The 16507-nt window shown below is 37.8% G+C and overlaps 1 protein-coding gene and 1 pseudogene across 1 annotated transcript in view; both read left to right on the top strand.

The window, feature by feature from the left end:
- The window catches only part of LOC107725276 (inhibitor of Bruton tyrosine kinase-like), a 37901-nt gene extending 35485 nt beyond the window's left edge, over nucleotides 1-2416 (top strand). The window contains exons 27-28 of the mRNA XM_016534486.1: nucleotides 479-605; nucleotides 1587-2416. Of these exons, the coding sequence (XP_016389972.1) occupies nucleotides 479-605; nucleotides 1587-1712 (253 nt within the window). The 3' untranslated portion in view covers nucleotides 1713-2416. The remainder of the gene's footprint in view (nucleotides 1-478; nucleotides 606-1586) is intronic.
- Nucleotides 2417-11301: 8885 nt separating this feature from the next.
- LOC107725278 (protein FAM46A-like) lies at nucleotides 11302-16498 on the top strand (annotated as a pseudogene).
- The last annotated feature ends 9 nt before the right edge of the window (nucleotides 16499-16507 follow it).

Here is a 16507-nt window from a genome sequence, read left to right as displayed (position 1 = left end):
GCCGTTGTTCACTGACGAGCTGCGCAAAAAATCGCGCGAATATGAACGTGGTTTTGCGCAGCTCGTCAGTGAACAACGGCTCTGTGTAGTTAATGCTGCTCAATGTGAAAGCACGCACGTGATGGAGGTTTACCGCTGATTGCAGAACCGGCTTTTCTGACAAGATGTGCGTTAAATATCGCATGCGATTTATCGTGCAGCCCTACAAGTGATGCAGTGCTACATTTCTTCAAATCTGATGAAGAAACAAACTCATCTTGGATGGCCCGAGGGAGAGGACAGTTTCAGCTAATTTTTATTTTTGGGTGAACTATTCCTTTAAGGAGAATTAGAATGGGAGCCATCATAATTTATATCCCTACTGCTTAAGTCAGTTGAAGCATTTGAAGCAACTTCCTTATTTCTCTTCAGAAGTTGTTACTCAGCATTTGTATGAGTAAGCATTGAACCCTTTTCTCATCTGTGTTTTTCCCATCAGCCCTTGGGTGCTGAGGGCAGTTGGCAGCCCTCCTTCCACTTCTACATTTGCTTCCATTGTGGAGGAGGAGAGACAACAGGAAGCCGCGCTGATCCGCAGCCGCGAGAAACCGCTAGCGCTCATACAGGTAACATTCTTCTGTCTTATGTGCATTTGACAGTGACATAGACATACTTTTATTCACCAAATTAAAGTCTAGTGTCCGCAATTGATGGTCAAGACAGTAACTTTAACCTGGCAATAACACTGGAAATGTCAGGTTGTCAAATGGCATGATGTGCATTATTTAGAAAACATGCTGTTTTAATCAAACGTGCTCTGCTTTCAAACATTTCTACTTGGGAAAATGCATTACCATTTAAAACTTTGGGGCCAGTAAGATTTTTTTTTTGCACTGTTTCCAAAATAAGTGTCTTCTGCTCACCAAGACTGCATTTATTTGATTAAAAATGCAGTAAAACTGTGAAATATTATTGTGATTTCAAATAGCTGTTTTTCAAATGTAATTTATTCCTGTGATGCGCAGCTGAATTTTCAGCATCATTACTCCAGTCTTCAGTGTCACATGATCTTCAGAAATCATTCTAATATGCTGATTTGCTGCTCAAGAAACATTTCTGATTATTATCAGTGTTGAAATCAGTTATGCTGCAGAATATTTTTGTGGAAACGGTGATACATTTTAGTTTTCAGGATCCTTTTGTAACATGTCTTTACTGTCACTTTTGATCAATTTAATGCATCCTTGCCAAATAAAATTATTAATTTAGCTAAAATATCTTATTTACCCCAAACTTCTGAATGGTGGTGTATGTTTGAAAACATTTAGAAGAATAATGATTAAGATGTGCACACTCATGTACTTAAGGTATGAGGAAAATATTTACTTTTTGTTTTATGATGCATGATATTACATCTTTTAAAAATTGAATTAGATTATTAAAACCTTGACTAAAACAGTATAAAAGTGTAAAATTGTACGAGAAACACTTGTGCACATTTTAAATAATTTTTTTCAAATGTGTTGTAAACTAGATTTTTAAAAATGTCCTTTTCCTGATGTTTATCATTTGACCCTTATATTCCGTTCATCTCATTTTTATCATAGATTGAAGAACGAGCCATTCAGGACCTGTTACTCCATTACAAGGCCATTAATAACCCAGAGGAGCTGATATTGGTGGAGAGATCCCCTCAAGGTCCAGTCGCCATCCCCACCTGGAACAAACACTGATGCTGATGCTGAGGTTACAGTGACACTCATGACTTCCCGCTCACGCTCACGTTTCAGGCAGTATTAGGGTGCATCACAAGCAGTGTTCTGCTTTCATCACCTTATTCTGCAGTAAGCACACTCACATTCTTTGACTGCTTACTTTTACTTTCTCTATGCTTTATTTTTTTTTTCATAAATTTTCTCTTAAGAAAAGACTGGAATATGACGTGTAATCTACTGTTGTCAGCCCAGAGAGTAGCCACATGTTTTTTTTTTAATTATTATATGATGCAGTGGTGAGGTGATCTGCATCTCACAGCTAGATTGTGTGTGAGTGTGTGTGTGTGTGTGTGTGAGGTCTTTATGGAGAGCAAACTCTCACATTGTAACACACACATTGTAAATCCAATTAGCCGTGAAAAGCACTAAAGCCTTTATTAGTTGCTCACAAGGGCTGTTCGAAAGAGCTGGTGTAAAAGAAAATCAAGTGCACTATAAAAGAAGCTGAGATTTATGAATATGCATTTTATATTTTGCTTTCTCATGCAATTAACATCAATAACATTCTCATTTGGTGTACAATGTAATTATAGTTTATGTTCATCACTAGCAGAATATGATTGGTACTACAGATTAAAAAAAAAAGATATGTATACCTCAAAGTAATCTTTGCTTAATGTTAAGAGACGTGGCATGCAATAAAGAGATGAATGTGAGCATCAGCGGTTGTCGTTTTATGTCTCTATATAGGCATCTCTTAAAGTGATAGTTCACCCGGTTACACAGACAGACCCCCGTTTGCTTACAGTTATTGCATATTAATCTGCCAAAGGAGAAAGTATTCTAAAATAAAAAAAATAATACAAATTCGCTTTTAATTACTCACCATTCTAGCATAACTTCAACACTAGGACTCTGTCAAGACATGTTTTTACATTTTATGCATTGGTTCAAACATTCAAGCTCTGAAGTTTGCCAAACCCTTAAACCTCACAATTGCTATGAACATTCACTTCATTTCTGTATCCTGTTGTATTTGTACTTTTTACCATTTATTCTTTTCTGCCCTAAATAGTTGTAGAGATCTCAAATTTGAATCCCCCCAACTACTCAGGTACTGCTACATACATCTGTCAGACACTAGGTGGCGCTATACTAAGTACATTTGTGTTTTAGTTCATAACGCTGGAACCATAAGAGAGACAAATTCATTTTTTTCCTTTGAACCCTGTAGTCAGGCCCTACAAGAAGTCCTGATTTTGTTTATCCCTGGGATATTTATTTTTATTTATTTATTTTTTATTGGTAATATAGCATACAGCAATTAAAAACAATGAAATTAAGAACACTGATGACAAAATGTTAAGAATTTAGATCTATCAAAGCGATGTGAAGACATAAGCCAATTAAACAATCTGGTGTTATCCAGTTTGATTGTTTGACCCTGTATTTGCTCAATACAATGTCCAAACGTAATGAAACTTGATACACATGGAGAACAGCTCAATTTGAGGATGTGCACCAATTTTCTCCCAAATCTGCCAATAGGGGGCGTTTCAACTAAAAGCAACATTTAGAATCATTAGGGACATTTTTTTCCCCCTAGTCATCTCAATGGCAATAAGTGTTCCAGTTTACCTGAGTTTACCCTGAATTTTTCTCTCTGTCTCATCTGCTTACCTACTAATTGACTGTAATGTGAAGGTTTAAATAGTTTATATATATATATATACATTTATTAAGAGATGGGATTTTGTCTGGACAGGATTGTAGAATGATTAATTTAGAATGAGTTGCGGTGTAACGTCTCGTCAGATGGCCTCGTTGAGCACCTCTGTCTGTTTTAGCAGAGCCGTTGACTCGGTGTTTTTACAGTCGTCGGGGTCAGAGCAGAACGTGTCTCCAGTGACGTGACTTGAGTGATGTCAGCTCTCTTTCATTTGTCAAATTTGCCCTCATACAGTCATCTCAAGCCCGTCCTAATGAATTTGATGTTTGGTGTGATTTGATTAAGCAGTCGGTCCTTTCCTTTTGAACAAACCTCTCTCCTTGCATACGATACAGTCATCAGAGTATGAAAAAGCAGCCGTTAGCAGAGTGCATCAGATGACCCCTCTAGAAATAAGTGCATGATGGTTAAGGGTCCTAATGTGCAATAATTACTGCGACCGTCCAGTTCAAGCATCTGCCAGACACGCAGTGAGGTGAATGATAATCACTTACTTGACTGAATTAGTCAGGAGAGAGGAGAGATGATGCCCTGCCAGGTTACTGGATGTAGAAGACACTTTTTAACCCTGTTATAAAAGTTGGGACACGTCTTAATAGTATTTAAATATACTTCATACAGTTCAAAACAGTTTTTACGATTTTATGACAATATACATCAATTAAACATCTAGAATACACTACTGCTCAAAAGTTTGGGGTATTTTTTTAAGAAATGAATGCTGAATTTATTCAGTAAGGATACATTAAATTGATCAAAAGTGCCAGTAAAGACATATATAATGTTACAAATGATTTCTTTTTCAAATAAGTGCTGTTCTTTTGAAGTTTCTATTCATCAAAAAATCCAGAAAAATAAAATGTGTCATGGTTTCCACAAAAATATTGTGCAGCATAACTGTTTTCAACATTGATAATAATCAGAAATGTTTCTTGAGCAGCAAATCAGCATATTAGAATGATTTCTGAAGATCATGTGACACTGAAGACTGGAGTAATGATGCTGAAAATACAGCTGCGCATCACAGAAATACATTACATTTTACAACATATTCACATAGAGAACAATTATTTTAAATTGTAATAATATTTCACAATTGTACTGTTTTTACTGCATTTTTTGATCAAATAAATGCCGCCTTGGTGAGCAGGAAAATTTGTTACTGACCTCAAACTTTATAACATAATAATAATAATAATAACAATACCAGAACTGGTAAAGAGTTGCTAATTTAATTCAGTTCTTTTAATTACACCATTATAAGGTCAATAGATTGTCAAATTTATGCCATTGTGTGTTGGAAACAGCATTTTAAGGGGGATACAAACATCTGACATGTTAAAGACACATATCATATCTAATATTTTTCAAAACTATTCACTACAGTCTCGAAGCAAATGGAAACAAAATATTAAGATCTCCTAGTGTTGAATTGATATATCGAATGTTCATATTTGTTTGCTCTGAGATTTTATGATGGCAAAATGCATTCCTAAATTTCTCATGAAAAATTGTAGTCAGTTTTCTGAATGGAGAAAACATCCAGCTTTCCTGAAAATGCGCCCGGGATTCAAACCCAGCCCAACCCTCATGATTATGCCAGTATGCAACTGAAAACAACCGTATTCATGGATAAAATAACCAAATATATTATAATTTTTGTTTAACCTCTTTTTTTTTTCTTTTCTTTTTTTTTTTTGAGTTGAATGAGTTGTTCTGCACATTGGTCAATGGTTTTATTTAATTGTTATTGTCATTAAATGAATAGTTTGCTCAAAAATGAAAATTAGCAGAAAATGTTCTCACACTCAGGCCATCCAAGATGAAGATGAGTTTGTTTCTTCATCAGATTTGGAGAAATGTAGCATTGCATCAGTGTCTCAGCAATGGATGCTCTGCAGTGAATGGGTTCCTTCAGAATGAGAGTCCAAACATCTGATAAAAACATCACAATAATCCACAAGTAATCCACAGCACTCCAGTCCATCAGTTAACATCTGGAGAAGACAAAAGCTACGTGTTTGTAAGGTGTTTTAATTTTAAATGATTGCTTCTGGCAGAAATCAGAGTCCATAATTCATAATAAGGCTTCCTCCAGTGAAAAAGTCCATCTTCTGTTTTTCTCCAAATCTGTTCTCGTAAAGAAACTTGGATGGCCTGATGCGGAGTGCATTTTCAGCAATTTTTTTATTTTGGGTGGACTATTTCTTTAATTACATTTTTATTGTTGTATTGATTTTATTGTTGATTATTTATCAATAAGCACAAATAAAACAATAAAAATGGTTCTGCGTATCAGTTATCAGTCATTTAAAAATATTATTAAATAATCAGGTATGCAATAAAACAGTTGTGGTTGATCCGCGATGTGTACTGTATTGTTTATGCATTTGCCATTATTTATTTTATATGCATTAAATAAGCAACATCATTTATTTCAAATTGAGCTCAACAGTCGCACGTCACTTTTCATCTCTGACACTCGTTACTTTTGAGTTACGAAGAGACTTTGGAGTTGAAGTTTCTTGTGTAGGCCTAGCTGTTAACCCAGATGCCCCGGCTGCTCTGATCTCTTTTGGCAGCCGTGTGGATTACCAGAGTCTTGTTAGTCAACTGCTCTGAATAATTACAGCTACGAGTGGAGTGTATTCTGAGCATGCCCAGAACCTGCTTTACCCTTTCAGTGACGTCACTGATCTCCCACGCGTTTGACCTCATGGGGGTTCCTCCGCGCACGTGCCGCTCGACGCCAGATCGGATTCATTACGAAGGCAGGATAGTGTGTAGTGAGAAAGAGATTTCTGAGAAACCAGCATGTGTCGCTGGGTGAGGACTGATGATGCCGCGCCGGGAAACACTCTGCTCTTCACCAAACGTAGAATAGGATTAGATGAGCTCGACCTTTGAGGCAGAAAGTGTTCTCCAGGACATACCTTTGGTTATATGGACAGTAACCAAACCGTTTATTATTTTATTTTATTTTGCAGAAAAGCTGTTTGCCCTGTGCATTTTATTCACAGCTTTGCTATCATACATTCATTAAAAATATTGGATAAAGTATTAAACAAGATATTTTTAAATATCAAAAATCATATTCCATCAATTTTCACAATTATGAGGGGAAAAGGTCGATTTAAAATAAAAAATGTCATCATGTTGAATAAAAATGCTAATGCAAAGTTACAAAATGTTCTGTTTAATGCTGTCTGTGCCCATATATTGCAAATACAGTATATGGCCTGAACGATGCGTTTACACTTGGCCGAGTGTCGAACACCATCATGAGGTGGTTTGAGTGATCAGACTGCGATCAGTTTTATGATCGGATAGCAATCTGAATCCTAAAAACACATGAAGTGACCAAATATAAATACAATTGACAGGTTTATTTATCTCTAATTCCGTTTCTGCAGAGCTCATGCAACTGTGTGCATTTCTGGAGAAATAAGAAGTTACATTTGACTTCATCGTAACTGATGATTTCTGGTGAAGCTTTTAATGAGGCATATACAGACCGGTCGCACTTTTCACCCTCTGAACCCAAAGGTCCCCTCGTGGGACATAAAAGTGCATGCACGAACACCTCCTCACGTTGTTGCCTCATGTGTTCAGCATGTTATTTCTTCAAATAAACATCATGATCAGTCCCCTGCCGTGTCAATAGCAGCTGAGAGCTGACAGCCCGTGGTGATTGTTTCATGTAGAGAGCGAACATACCGTAAACAAGAGTTCAGCAAGCAAACGCATTTGCACACTTAGTTTGATTTGTGAAGCTGTAATCTCAGCGTCTTTTTTGTTTATTAGGATGCGTGTGTTTCTCAGCGGAGCGACTCGGAGATGTGGCCTGTCGCAGTAATTGAGCTGTTTACCGCCTGAGAGCCGCAGCAGCTCTCGTCTGGACACATCAGACTTCTGGCCTGATCTGATCTGAGTCACTTATTGAAAACTGCAGCTCACTTTCAGATGTGCTTATGCCTCTATTTCTGAGTGGAGAGTGTAGTGTGTAGTATGACTGCAGAATGGCAGTGCTGAAGCTTTCTGTGCGCTTTAGGTCATACACACACGCGTCTGGTTAACTATACGTGTACTCTATAGGCTTAATGGTTGTTCTACTGTACAAACTGTATTTTCTATTGCCCTACACCAACCCTACACAGAAATCTGGGAATGTAAGGTTATACCTGTACTAGAAGATTGTATTTGGCTATTATTACAATAATATGAAAATCATTTTTGTAAGTCAGAAACCGCTTAGGTGCAATAAATAAAACGCTTCACCAGTAGCGTTTGATAGATATGAATCCAGATATGAATATGGGTCAGTGGTCAGTTACAGGTTATGTATTATTGCATTCATCTCTTCTGCTGTAGGTCTACCGGTCTTGCTCATAGGGTTTAGCCTGTGTTAACCTAAATGGGATCAAACAGATTTAAAGGGCTGGGTGAGTGCAGTGACGCAGGGCTTTGTGTCCGCGGATGAATCCTGATCGACAGCTGCTCCACTCTGACATGAGCTGAAGACTCACCTCAGTAACACAGACGGCCCTCGGTCATTTAAGGTTATGAAGTTTAGATGTGGCACTTGGTGGTGTTCTAAAAATAAGTGCTCAGTAACAGTGTTAGGGGTAACGCATTACAAGTAACGTGAGTTACGTAATCAGATTACTTTTTTCAAGTAACTAGTAAAGTAACGCATTACTTTTTAATTTACAAGAGAATATCTGAGTTACTTTTTCAAATAAGTAACGCAAGTTACTTTTTTTCCAATTTATTGATTGACAGCTCTCTGGTCCCCATGTTGAGAGAAATCTGAAGATGATACTGTAGTTCTAAAATAAATATGAATATGCATTAATTCATCTCACTCACAAAAAACAAAACAAAACACAGATTCAGTATTCCGCAAAATAAATAAAAATGAATAAATGAATAAAAATAATGCAACTCAGAATGACGCAAACCTGCAATAATTAAATGTTAAACAACACAAATATCCTTTATGTATTTAATCCCATTCTATTTGCTTCTGACCTTCGATGATCCAGTTCACCTCCAGATCTCCAGATCTACTGTACGGACGTAAATTTACATTTCCTTCAGCCTGAGGCTTATTCATTTCACTTTTGGTGTGAAAAGGCTTTTATATTTGCCAAAAATATAACTTTTTTATTTGAAAAACAAACAAGCAAGCCCTGTCCAGATTTAAGAAGTAACGCAAAAGTAACGTAACGCATTACTTTCCATAAAAAGTAACGAAGTAACGTAATTAGTTACTTTTTTTATGGAGTAACGCAATATTGTAATGCATTACTTTTAAAAGTAACTTTCCCCAACACTGCTCAGTAAACATTACAGTGATGTCCTGAGACATACTTTTTAAAATAAGGTTTTTTTTATTGGCATTTTTGGTTCCATGAAGAACCGTAAACATCCTTGGAAACTTTCCATTGCAAAAAAGGTGCTTTTAGAAAACTAGAAACATGAGATAATGTGCTTGTTAATGTTTGCTAATGAACTTATTAAACATTACCTAATGATTAACAGATCATTATTATCACTTTTGCTGCTATTGAGGTGTGATACGGGTAAGGTTAGGGATGGGTAGGTTTAAGGGCTGGTTAAAGGTACTGAGTGATTAGTAAACATGTATATACACTCTTAAAAATGCTGGGTTAAATACAACCCAGTGCGGGGTAAAATAGGGACAAACCTAGCAATTGGGTTGTTTTGACCCAGTTAAACATTTAACCCAACCGCTGGGTCAAAACAACCCAATTGCTAGGTTTGTCCCTATTTTACCCAGCACTGGGTTGTATTTAACCCAGCATTTTTAAGAGTGTATATACATGTTTACTAATCACTCAGTACCTTTAAGAGTGTACATTTACAAATGATGAATAGTCTCAATTTTAGATTGGGTACTGCAAAAACTTGAACAAATGATTAATAAATGATTTGTAAAGATGTGTAAATAGGGTGAATTCAGGTCATTTGGACATGTTGCCATCGAGATGACTGCTCATAAAGGCATAATTATTAGTAAATGTTTACAAACATTTACAATTGATGAATAGTTTCCACTTATAGACATGAACAACATAATTAATAGATGATTTGTTTAAATGATGTGTAATAGTAGAAGTCTACATAACAAATAAAGACCAAATATATGACTTTTTTAGATTATTAATGAATAATATATTAACATAAATAGTTTGTGAAGTGCTTAAAATGACTAATTAAGCTATTTTTTTCCACAACATTTGTAAATGTAAACAAAGAGCATTAGGTAATATGTGAACTGAAGTTCAATGATATTTCTATTGAAAAGTACATTAACAAATAAGCTTTTAATCATTGCATCATTTCTGTTAAAATCATTTGCATCATATGAGCTGAAAGTTTAATTACATTTGTAAGCATTTTAATTTGCATGAATTAATGATCTGTTAAAGGCAGAGTAAGTGATTTCTGGTAGCCACTGTTGATATTTGAAATCACCAAAACAAACACCCATCTCTATCTTTCTGTCGCTCGGCTCGGCTAATGTCCGTCCCATGCACTGAAAGCTCTCTCCTCCACATCACGAGTAGACACGCCCCTTATTGCTGATTGGCTACAAGTTTGTTTTGCTATTCGGCCCGAATCAGTTTTCTAAGGTGTTTTTGAAAAATCACATACCCTGCCTTTAATCATTAGGTAACGTTTCATAAGTTCAATAGTAAGCATTAATTATCTCATATTTCTAGCTAATCTGTTAAGCATTATTTAATGTTTGTTAATGATTTATTAATGAAAGTTATTATAAAGTGTTACCAAAAAAAAAAAAAAACTTTTGGAAACTTTATTTTTAAGAGTGTAGAAGATCAACCCCTAAAATAAAACAGCATGAGCTTTTGATGCTTTTTGTGTTCTTGGCAAAACGCTCAACTTGATACAGACAAGCTGGAGTGAAGTTGAACGTTTAAAGTGTTAGTGTGCAAACTAATGCACGTGCAGTTGTTGCAGACGCAGATCCAGTCACTTGTTCAAGACACTTTTCTATCACGGCCCTAGAGGGCAATAAAAGACACCAAACTTCCTGATGTTGATCTCATATAGCCTACATCGCAACATATTGACTTGCATTATATTTCTTATCACATGCAGATGTGCTATTGATGAATACTTAATATAATATGAATAACATTATTGTTTGTGCACACTACTTCCATCCATCTATCCATCTATCCATCTATCTATCTATCTATCTATCTATCTATCCATCCTCTTGTAAATGTGTATTGAATGTGCATTTGTAGTGTATTAAAGTCTTAAAAGTAAACGTAAAATGTATTTGCAATTAATATAATATTAATGAAATAAAGGTCACTTAAGTGTACATAAGGAGAGACACTTTCATATGTTTCTTAACACACTTAAGTACACTTTTAAAGAAGTGCTGTTTGTAATAATATCAAATGATATGTTGATTGTTTTTTCGTGCCTTTAAACAAGAAGTACACTAAGTACTTTTAACTGCAGTATGCTTTCAGTATTACATATATAGTAAATATATTTTCAAATCTGTTATTTATATTAAAATATATTAAATATATTCAAATATTAATAAATTGCAACTTCATTATTACAAACGTGTAATTACAAACATAGTTAAATACAAAATGACATTCAGTTTACCATAAATGCTTGTCAGTATTATTATATCAGTATCATCATGTATCTGTGTTTGTGTGTGCTAAATGACTAAATGTGAGTTTGTGCGCACAGCTGTAGAGAGATGAGTCGTGTGTTGTCATTGGGTTGCTGGTGTGCGTGCGTGTGTGTGTGTGTGTGTGTGTGTGTGTGTGCGTGCGTGTGTGTGTGTGTGAAGTGATAGGCGTGACCTGAGGCGCACAGAAAGCTTCAGCACTGCCATTCTGCTGTCATACTACACATTACAGTCTCCAGCACTGCTTGCGCGGACGGATGACAGTCCTCACAGAAGCAGACAGAATACGGTCAGACCTCAGCGAGTCTCCAGTTCATTGCCCCCGTGTGAAGCGCATTATGGGTCTCCTCAACTCTCCTCGTAACAGCTCCAGGCAGTAGATCTTCCCTCGGACTCCTCCAGCAGACGCGACCATGGCTGAAGAGGACAGCGCGATCGGACGAGTTTCAGACTCGAGCACGGACAGCACGAGCTTCAGCGTGTTGAGCTGGGAGCAGGTCCAGCGGCTGGACCTCGTCCTGACCGAGAGCATCCCGATCCACGGCCGAGGAAACTTCCCGACGCTGCAGATGAAGCCGCGGCAGATCGTGACGGCGGTGCGGAGCCGCATGCGGGAGCAGCGCATCCATGTGCGGGACGTGCGTCTCAACGGGTCCGCCGCCAGTCACGTCCTGCACGGGGACAGCGGGCTCGGCTATAAGGACCTGGACCTCATATTCTGCGTGGACCTGAAGGGAGAGACGGAGTTTCAGATCGTCAAGAACATAGTGCTGGACTGTCTGCTGGACTTCTTACCTGATGGGGTCAATAAAAAGAAAATCACACTGCTGTCCCTGAAGGTGAGTCTCAGATTCATGAGGGTGGTGGACAAATGATCTTTAAAGGGTTCAAATGGACATATTTGTAAAAAAAAGGAAAGTTTTCTTTGCAGATTTAATCACATTTACAGTTAATTTAAACAGTTCTGCAATAAAGTCTCATAAGAGCTCAGTGCCAAATGTTTCTTTTTAAAACCGGTTATTTTGTCTATATAGAATTAAGTTTGTAAAGTAATGAATAAAGAATCACTGCAACATTAAACATAACATGCGTTATAAATAATACTAGTCTTATTCATGTTATATTTATGCAAAGTTGTTTTGCCATCTTAATAGTTCAATTCAATTCACGATACAAATCGTTGCAAAGCAACTTTACAGCAAATTAAGTTTCTACAATATTTAGTGGTTAAAATTATTTTCATCTTTTGTGCTGTTTCTAATTGTAAGGTTTAATATTTTACACTTATACACAAATTAATGGTTTGTATTTCTGCAAACAGTACAGTAAACAGTGACTTTACTTTAGCTTCGAGGGGCCGCCATTTATTATTTATCAGTGGACCTTTGAATAACCGGTTCAAACCGAATCTTTAACAATAATTTATAGGAAAGTGGTGTTTAAAACACTTCGTAAATATGAAGTACTGCTTGACTTAACATGCCATGTGTTTATTTGTGATTTTTCAATCAGTACGTTATTTAAGATCATCCCTATAGTCTCCAGTGACATTCAGTAGAAATGCAATTAGAGTAGTTTACTGATAGGCTGGTGAAATGTTGGTTTTCTGTCAGTTAAGAGGATTGCGCTAAAGCAGGTTAAAGCCGATCGAGCGTTCTCAGCCACTTAGATCTCCTGCGAAAGGTAATAATGGAGAACTGATATGGCAAACAGATATGCACTTGAAAGCATTTTTATTTTAATGAAATGCTGAAACAATCCCTTGTGTTATTTTGCAGGAAGCATATGTGCAAAAGATGGTGAAAGTGTGCAATGATTCGGACCGCTGGAGTCTCATCTCTCTCTCCAACAACCGGGGAAAAAACGTGGAGCTCAAGTTCGTGGACTCCTTGCGCCGGCAGTTCGAGTTTAGCGTCGATTCTTTCCAGATTAAGCTCGACTCTCTGCTGCTTTTCTACGAGTGCTCAGAGAACCCCATGGCCAAAACGTTTCACCCCACCATCATCGGCGAGAGCGTGTATGGAGACTTCGCCACGGCAACAGCTTCTTTCATTACTATGGGCAATTTGGCTGAACAGACACAAGGTTTTTATAGGACTGAGAAGCACAGATCAGTTTGCTTTACTGGAATGCAAACTTTGCAGTTGAGTTTCCAGTATTCCTCATATCACAGCACGCAACTGAAGTGCACTCAATTGTAGACAGTTTGGCATTATGAAAATTAAATAAGCTTGCATTTGCAATGCATGACATGGAATTTGAATTATGCATGAATGAGATTTTAAAGGGGTCATATCATACTTTGTCGTCAACTCATAATGTTTTAGTTTCCAATTTAACTTTTCACCACCATTTTTAGTCTCTTTAGTGATCTTTAGATGTAAAGGACCTCTAAAAGCTTTGGGTTTGCTGTCAGGTCCAATATAAATTAAACTGTCCGATTTTTTTGAATGACATACTTTTTGTGAGTTTCTGATCACGCGGTGGACATCATTGATGTGTAAATAATGTTTCTTCTGTCTGCTTTCAGAAAGTCGTGGATGTTTAGTTTAAATAAATTTTCTTTTTTATTTCTACAAGTTTAAGTGTTTATGTAGTACAGGGATTCCCAAACGTATTGGTCAGCCAAACCCCTTTAACCTAAAATATTTACTTGAAGTACATTTCTGAGATTTTAAGTTAATATTTGAATAATTACAACAATAATAACAAACATTTGCATGTTCACGGTTCTCTGATGTCAGTTAAGTGTTGCATGAAATGCAGGTAAACAAACAAATCTTTTTTTTAAGTGCTTTAATTAATTTTTATTTGAACAAAAATAGATGAATCCCACACACTGCTATGTGACTTTGATCAGGCATTGTTTTTCAAAAATGAAGCTTGCATGAATGAAAAGTTGTATTAAGATATTATTCACAAGCTATAGCACTGTGTGGGATTCATATTTGCTTTACTTTATTCCTATGCTCCTTATTTTATGACTTACTAGGAGTTGTGGTAGTATTTTTTTAAAATATATTTTTTAATAATTTATTTTGATTCAGCAATTTTATGATTTAATTCATTATTAGCTTCTCACAAACCCCAGATTTGGAAATCCTGAAATAGTACATCAAAATGTTTTATCTAAAAAAAATAAAGCAAAGGGTGATTCCTCATAATATGACCCCTTTAAAAACTTCAGTGGATGCATTGCTAATTATTGCATTACTATGCATTACTTCTATAAGACATGGTTGTTGAAGTGATTGACATCCAGCAGAATTTGCCCCGAGGAGATCCGAGGAGGCGGCCTCCTGAAATACTGCCATCTTCTGGTCAGGGGTTTCCGAGCCGCCTCCGAGTCCGAGATGAAGTCTCTCCAGCGCTACATGTGCTCCCGCTTCTTCATCGACTTCTCGGACATCAGCGAACAACAGCGCAAGCTGGAGTCTTACCTCCAGAACCACTTCGTGGGCTTGGAGGACCGCAAGTATGATTATCTAACAATGCTGCACGGGGTAGTGAACGAGAGCACGGTGTGTCTGATGGGACACGAGCGGCGGCAGATCTTAGGGCTGATCGCCATGCTAGCAGTGCATGTGTTGGCCGAGCAGAACGTCATACCCAACGTGGCCAACGTCACTTGCTATTACCAGCCTGCCCCTTATGTAGCAGACGGTAACTTTTTTAGTTCATTATTAGCTTCTCACAAACCCCAGATTTGGAAATCCTGAAATAGTACATCAAAATGTTTTATCTAAAAAAATAAAGCAAAGGGTGATTCCTCATAATATGACCCCTTTAAAAACTTCAGTGGATGCATTGCTAATTATTGCATTACTATGCATTACTTCTATAAGACATTCGACTTCTCGGACATCAGCGAACAACAGCGCAAGCTGGAGTCTTACCTCCAGAACCACTTTGTGGGCTTGGAGGACCGCAAGTACGATTATCTGACGACGCTTCACGGGGTAGTGAACGAGAGCACGGTGTGTCTGATGGGACACGAGCGGCGGCAGATCTTAGGGCTGATCGCCATGCTAGCAGTGCATGTGTTGGCCGAGCAGAACGTCATACCCAACGTGGCCAACGTCACTTGCTATTACCAGCCCGCCCCTTATGTAGCAGATGGTAACTTTAGCAATTATTACATTGCCCAAGTCCAGCCAGTGTTTACCTGCCATCAGCAAACCTACTCCACATGGCTGCCGTGCAACTGAACGCCAAACAGATGAGCTGAATCATTGCATTGTTGAATCTGTTTCGCAATTGACCCTGAGTGTTACCATCCACTTCCCCAATGTGCAACGATGCTTGAGTGAAATGAATAGGGCTTGTCTGTTATCTCAAATGAGTTTGGAAGGCAACTTCTGCTCTGCCTTGCCTAATTCTCGGCCGATCTTGAGGTTTTACACTTGCTAACAGTTCTCATGTGTGTTTCTGACTGGTTGACACATTGAATCCCAGTCGTTAGATGCATGAGAAGGGAAGTGCGAGGTTTTGGAAAGCTGCGGTTGCACCCTTTAGTCCAAATGGAAACTGATGTATTGCTAAGAACCTTTTACAAAGATTCTCTGAATGAGGGGAAGCGGTCAAAAACCAACAATTACAGTTTGTACAAACCAAAGATTTTAAGATTGTATTTTTATACTACCCAGACTATCAAATGATGTGATAGTGCTGTCTATATTTGTACATGTGAATGCATTCGAAGTGCCTAACGTCAATGCAGTATTCTGAGGTGAGCAAAGCAACCTCAAAATCACGAAACACGACAAAGGGACTAAAAGCTTGTGAATGTGCATGATGTGTCCTGATTTATAACCAATGTAAGTGTCATTTTTGTTTGCAGTACAGTCTCCGTCTATTAATTGAACTCTTAATTGATTGTTTCTGAGCAGCGTCCACAACTCTGAGAAGCCATCTTTTAGTTTAGTCGAAATTTGCGCCGGCTTTCCAGCAGACTGTATTATCCAGGTGAGAGTTGAAGGCACATGCGTGCCAGCATACAGCCCGAAAACAAAGAAAAGACTTGTTTTGTGGGTGAGAATGAAGTTTGTTTCCAGGCTTCTAGATGAAAGGTATTTTCAGAAACCTCTGATGGTGGGACGCTATTTGCTGTAACATTCAAGCAGGGAATTCGACAGCTCCTGCTGAAGTAAAAGCCGCTGTGTTCCTGTGCTCCGTCACAGCTGCTCCGCCGGCTGAACGTGACCCCGCGTTCACCCGCTGGTAACAGAGTGTTAACCTGTTCTTGATTAATAGCGCTGCGGAAGGAAGCAGGCGGGGCCGTGGCATATATGTTTAGACTTGACAAAGAGTCTTGAGAGGAGAGGGAAGAGGAAAGCGAGAGTGTGAGGGAGAAACAAGACGCAGACGAGAGCG

This window comes from Sinocyclocheilus rhinocerous, unplaced genomic scaffold (assembly GCF_001515625.1).
Source record: "Sinocyclocheilus rhinocerous isolate Xijiao unplaced genomic scaffold, SAMN03320098_v1.1 scaffold967, whole genome shotgun sequence".
In the NCBI taxonomy this organism is placed as follows: Eukaryota; Metazoa; Chordata; class Actinopteri; order Cypriniformes; family Cyprinidae; genus Sinocyclocheilus; species Sinocyclocheilus rhinocerous.
Note: the sequence above shows the minus strand (reverse complement) of the source record. Positions and strands in the feature narration are given on the sequence as shown.